Raw genomic sequence first — 5,637 nt, forward strand, 5'->3', positions numbered from 1 at the left:
AATTAATATTCTACTTCAAATAAATTTTTTTATCTTTTATATAACTTATGCAACACAAACTATAAACCAAAAGTTGTTCTACATTAAAATTCATGTCTGGTGTTTTTTTTAATCTGTTATTTACGGTAACAATAACGAGTTTTCAAAATTAGTAACATTTAAACATAATCAGTTTAATGTGGTCCAAAGTATGACATTAAAAAAATTACAAAAGCCAATCATACCATGATTGCGGGCCAATGCAAAATAAACTTGTTGTCGACATATTTGAATTAAATTGTTATAAATTAAGTAGAAATAGGCACTGAAATAAAAAATAATTAATAGTGACTTGAAGCTTTTGGATAAACAGATAGAATAATCGACTATTGTCCCACCGCGCACATTCCAAACAATTCAAAAGCAGTACATTTAACAACGAAATTGGCAAAATGTAAGAACGGATAAATGGGAATGAAAGTGAAAGTTCATAGGTTGTAGATACACGAATAGCAGCAAAGGTAGATGATGCATTGGTAGTTACCATTAGGCATAGCCTAAGTTTGATCCAGCTAATGATCATACTGCTCCTCCTCACCTTCTTCATCAAAGTCTTCTTCCTCATCTGCAGTTGCATCTTGGTACTGCTGGTACTCTGCCACCAAATCATTCATATTGCTCTCTGCCTCTGTGAACTCCATCTCGTCCATTCCTTCCCCAGTGTACCAATGCAAAAAGGCCTTGCGCCTGTACATAGCAGTGAACTGCTCACTCACCCTCCTAAACATCTCCTGAATTGATGTTGAGTTCCCAATAAAAGTGGATGACATCTTTAAATTCTTGGGAGGAATATCACACACACTGGACTTCACATTGTTGGGAATCCATTCAACAAAGTACGACGAGTTCTTGTTCTGCACATTGATCATCTGTTCATCTACCTCTTTGGTGCTCATCTTTCCCCTGAACATAGCAGATGCAGTCAGGTATCGGCCATGCCTAGGATCAGCAGCACACATCATATTTTTGGCATCCCACATCTGCTGAGTCAGCTCTGGGACCGTAAGGGAGACATACTGCTGAGACCCACGAGAAGTGAGAGGTGCAAACCCCACCATAAAGAAGTGAAGACGGGGAAATGGAATCAGATTCACAGCCAGCTTCCTGAGGTCAGAGTTCAGTTGTCCAGGGAACCTAAGACAACATGTAACCCCACTCATGGTTGCAGAAATAAGATGGTTGAGATCGCCAACTGCAATACACCATGAGGAGATAAATCAGTAAAACTTATATTTATTTCTATGCCTAATCTGAGAACAAATGTGTCACTACAAGACAATACTCACAGCTAGGAGTGCTGAGTTTCAATGTCCTAAAGCAAATGTCATAAAGAGCCTCATTGTCAAGAACCATGCACTCGTCTGCATTTTCAACCAGTTGGTGTACAGATAAAGTGGCATTGTACGGCTCCACAACTGTGTCAGAAACCTTGGGAGATGGGAAAACAGAGAAAGTGAGCATCATTCGGTCTGGGTATTCCTCCCTAATCTTTGATATCAAAAGTGTTCCCATGCCGGAACCTGTGCCTCCTCCAAGAGAGTGGCACACTTGAAAACCTGAGGAAATTAAATTAGCCATATAGCATTAGTGAAACGAACTCTGATTCCCAGCAGCAGCGGCCAAGTATGAGACAAATGACATTCGACATTTAAGCATTTCAATAAAATTCAAATGTAATTGAAACCCCATTACAAGACGATGAAAGCATACCAACCACATTCTGTTGTGGGTCATGCTCTCCTGGATTAATATTATGAGTTTGCTATGTAATAACTCATAGCTGAACAAAATTAAACAAAACTTGTTTCATGAATCTGCATTGCTAGTATGAAGTTGTTTTCCATTTCAATCTATGAATTCAGGTGCAAGGGGTAAATTAATATACTGCAGTAACTTATTCCCAGAATTAAAATCCAATTTGAATACATACTTTCATGTACTATGTGCAGTGTTTGAGAACCAGCGAAAGATAATGAGAAAAATTACATTTATACATCAAAATAACAATTTAGACAGTTGCTTGATTGAGAAAGTACAGATAGAGAGTATCAATGTTGGATTATCATCAATGTTACTATTATTATTATATTAAGAAATAGTCAAATATCATCCCAACCACAATGTAAGTAGAAAAATAACCAGATTTCATAAAGTTCTATTTAATTAATTATAAAATAGAGAAAGTTAAGATGGTCCCTACCTGTCGTCATTGAAGACAACAGGGGTCATATTTAACAGCTCAGCCCAGTCATATTCTCCCAAAAACAAGCAATACAATTGCATAATGTCAACAAGAAAGATAAAATAAAATAAATAATTAAGATTTGAGAAAGCAATTATTGAAGTAGAAATATGGCATAAAAAAAATCCTGATTCTTGATACAGTGATACAACTCCAGATCTACTATATTATTTTTTGATTATGATAGATCTAAAAAAATTAAACATTGTGCAAGGGCAGTGAATGTAGCACTATCCAAGTAACCAGGAAAGGGAAGAGTAGATGCCGGTCCATGTTCAATTTGTATCTAAGATTCAATATATAGGGTCCACTATCATGCCAAAACCAAACATGACCAGTTCCTAAACATAGTCACCAGATATACAACAATGGAGCAAAAACTAACAGCAGCTTTTTATGCAGGTTGAGTTCAACTTGAACATTGGATCTCATAGAACCACATACATAAAAGATTTCAGTAAACTCATTCTTCCATTAGAATTTAAAATGAATCTGGATCTTATGCTCCATTTATCATAATGTTCAAAATCTGTTACCATTCAGATCTAAGTCTTCGACATCCATGAGACTGAAAGAAACACATAGATCCAGTCCATGACCGTCTACTCTAAATGACAAAGGAAGTTCGAAACAATTGCAATACACGGCAATAGAAGAGAGAGAGAGGCAGGCGTCAATACGGAAACTATACAGATCTGAAGATCCATCCTTGTTCAGGTATTAAGGCATTAGAAAATAGAAAGACAGAGAAAAGTTAACCCACTCCAATCAAAAGATGACAAATGCAGAGATTACATATGTGAACGTTTGAAATGGAAAGCGAAGAAATAGGTGTATTAAAACATACCTTGCAAGCAATCACAGTTTTCAGCCTCTTTACGAACAACATCGAGAACGGAGTCGATCAACTCAGCGCCTTCTGTGTAATGACCTTTGGCCCAATTGTTACCAGCACCGGACTGTCCGAAGACAAAGTTATCAGGGCGGAAGATCTTGCCGTAGGGGCCAGATCTGATGCTGTCCATGGTCCCAGGTTCGAGATCCATAAGAACAGCTCTAGGAACGTACCTTCCGCCAGATGCCTCATTGTAATAGACATTGATTCTTTCGAGTTGGATGTCGGAGTTTCCAAGACCGTTGTACTTTCCGGTGGGATCTATGCCGTGCTCGTCGCAGATGACCTCCCAGAATTTGGAACCGATTTGGTTGCCACATTGGCCTCCCTGAACGTGCAAGATCTCTCTCATGTTTCCGACGAAGGGAGGAAGAAAGGAAGAGAGAGATTTAGGGTTTGGAGTTTTGTTTGGCGGTGGGAGGGAAAGGAACCCAAATGCAGTGCGATGCGTTCAGGAGAGTGCAGTCATTTATGGAATTGGGGAGAGAGAAGAGAGGGATATTCGGAGGTTAAGATGGTAATAATGGAGGGCGGGATATTTTGTTTTCGAGTGAGGTATCCTGTGCCGTTCATTCTTCAAGGGTGACAGCCATGTTACCGCTACCAACCATACCAGCGCATAACTTCGTTCACGTTATCCCTCAGACCCCACTCTCTCATTCTTCATTTACGTTCTTACCCATCCATCATTGCCTATATTCGGTGCATTTTCTATTCAGATCAAATCCATTGCAACACCCAATCATAATTTTCTCTTTAGTTTTTTTTTTTCTTTCAAAATTAAAACAATACAAACTTAAATTCATCGTCTGTCAAGTACCCGTAATTCTATTATTATAATGTTAATTATCTCTGCATAAAAATATATATATTTTACTGTTTTAGGTCCAATTATGTTGTTTTTGTAAGAATTTAGTTACATAATTCATTTTCTAATTTTTCAATTTTGTATTTAGACGTTGTCTAGTTTAACTTAACTGATTCACTATTCTTACAGTATCTACCTTTTAAAAGATAACTCCTTCCGGAAATTTCAAATTTACAATATGATTTATGATACATATAATGGATTCTAGGAAGTAACCAAACATCTAGGAAGTAACCAAACATACACTTCGCTACTTAATAACATGTTATTTAATAATTAATTATAACATATGTTGGTATTGAGAATGCATTAGCATTTTTTTTTTAAATTAGTTCACAATAGTTACATCTTTCTATATGTACATTTAACACCTGATTTTATAAATACATGATATATTAAAAACATAATATTTATGTTATGTAAGTATTATTAAAGGTATTGCTGAGATAAACCTGTAACTATTATATTTGAATAAATAAATTACAGTTAATTTTTAAATTTATGAAAACGCCTAAACAAAATCTAACCTAAGATTATTAGAGTATATTAATTGTAGAACAAAATAACTTGGTTTTAAAAATTGTCATAACAAATTGTTTTAAGAATTACAATTGAATATATATATATATATATATATATATATATATATATATATATATATATATATATATATATCATTACCTACATAAATTAAAAATAATAGTACTCTAAATTTTTGCTAGCTTTCCTTGTCTTAAAATAAATTTTCCTAAAGTTAAAGTTCCACAACTTATTATATTAAGTTACTCCCAACTAGAGGTATAATGCAAAGTAACCAAACAATGACAAAAATCATTATAAGAAAAAAAAAAAACTCACTATAAAGTATATTTATAAGTTGGCATACGATATAATTAATATACTCTTAATCAATAAGTTCTCATATGATAAACCAGTTTATTGAATTATAAGTTTTTGACAAAACTAAATGTTAAAGGTAAAATGTTACAAAACAATATAAGTGCAAATATTTCATTGTGTAAATAAAACTTATATTTTTAGACAAAAATGTATTATTATGTAATTATTAGACATGTTTTTACTAGTTATTTTCATTGTCACATTCTTAAATAACAAATTTTGACATTAGATATTAGTTATAAACTTACAATCAATTGGTACAAGAGTGGTCGTTACACACATCTTTTGTTCCTAATAATATCAATTGACATTCATTGTCTTGTACTTTACATTTTTTAAATAAAAAAAGTAATGTTACTATTAATTATAATGTTTAATTTAATAATTTTTTTTATTTTAATGGATGAAGAATAAATAATTGATTAAAAAAATAGTTATTCACTCGAAAAAGTGAAAAGAGATTGAATAAAGAATGAATAAGATTAAATTAACTTCTTAAAGATTTTTATTTAATTGGAGGATTAAATAGTTTTGTTTGAATTTTACTACAACTGATTTATAATTTAAATATAATTTAAAAAAATGCAGATAAATATCTTGTATATATAAATGAAAATTTTGAATGATATATATACACAACTTTAGTTGTTTTATTAAATTGTGTACTTCAATCACCTAATCTAAACTTTAATT

The 5,637-nt window shown here is 33.1% G+C and overlaps 1 protein-coding gene across 1 annotated transcript; it reads right to left on the reverse strand.

Annotated features, from left to right (window-relative positions):
* Window positions 1–305: 305 nt before the first annotated feature.
* On the reverse strand, window positions 306–3,707 carry LOC114196303 (tubulin beta chain-like). Its single transcript, XM_028086905.1, has 3 exons — window positions 3,129–3,707; window positions 1,326–1,595; window positions 306–1,231 (listed from the first exon to the last, which is right to left on the reverse strand). The coding sequence occupies exons 1-3, from the start codon at window positions 3,526–3,528 to the stop codon at window positions 552–554; spliced, it is 1,350 nt and encodes a 449-aa protein (XP_027942706.1). The 5' UTR covers window positions 3,529–3,707; the 3' UTR covers window positions 306–551.
* Window positions 3,708–5,637: the final 1,930 nt, after the last annotated feature.

Source organism: Vigna unguiculata, chromosome 9 (genome assembly GCF_004118075.2).
Source record: "Vigna unguiculata cultivar IT97K-499-35 chromosome 9, ASM411807v1, whole genome shotgun sequence".
Lineage (NCBI taxonomy): Eukaryota > Viridiplantae > Streptophyta > Magnoliopsida > Fabales > Fabaceae > Vigna > Vigna unguiculata.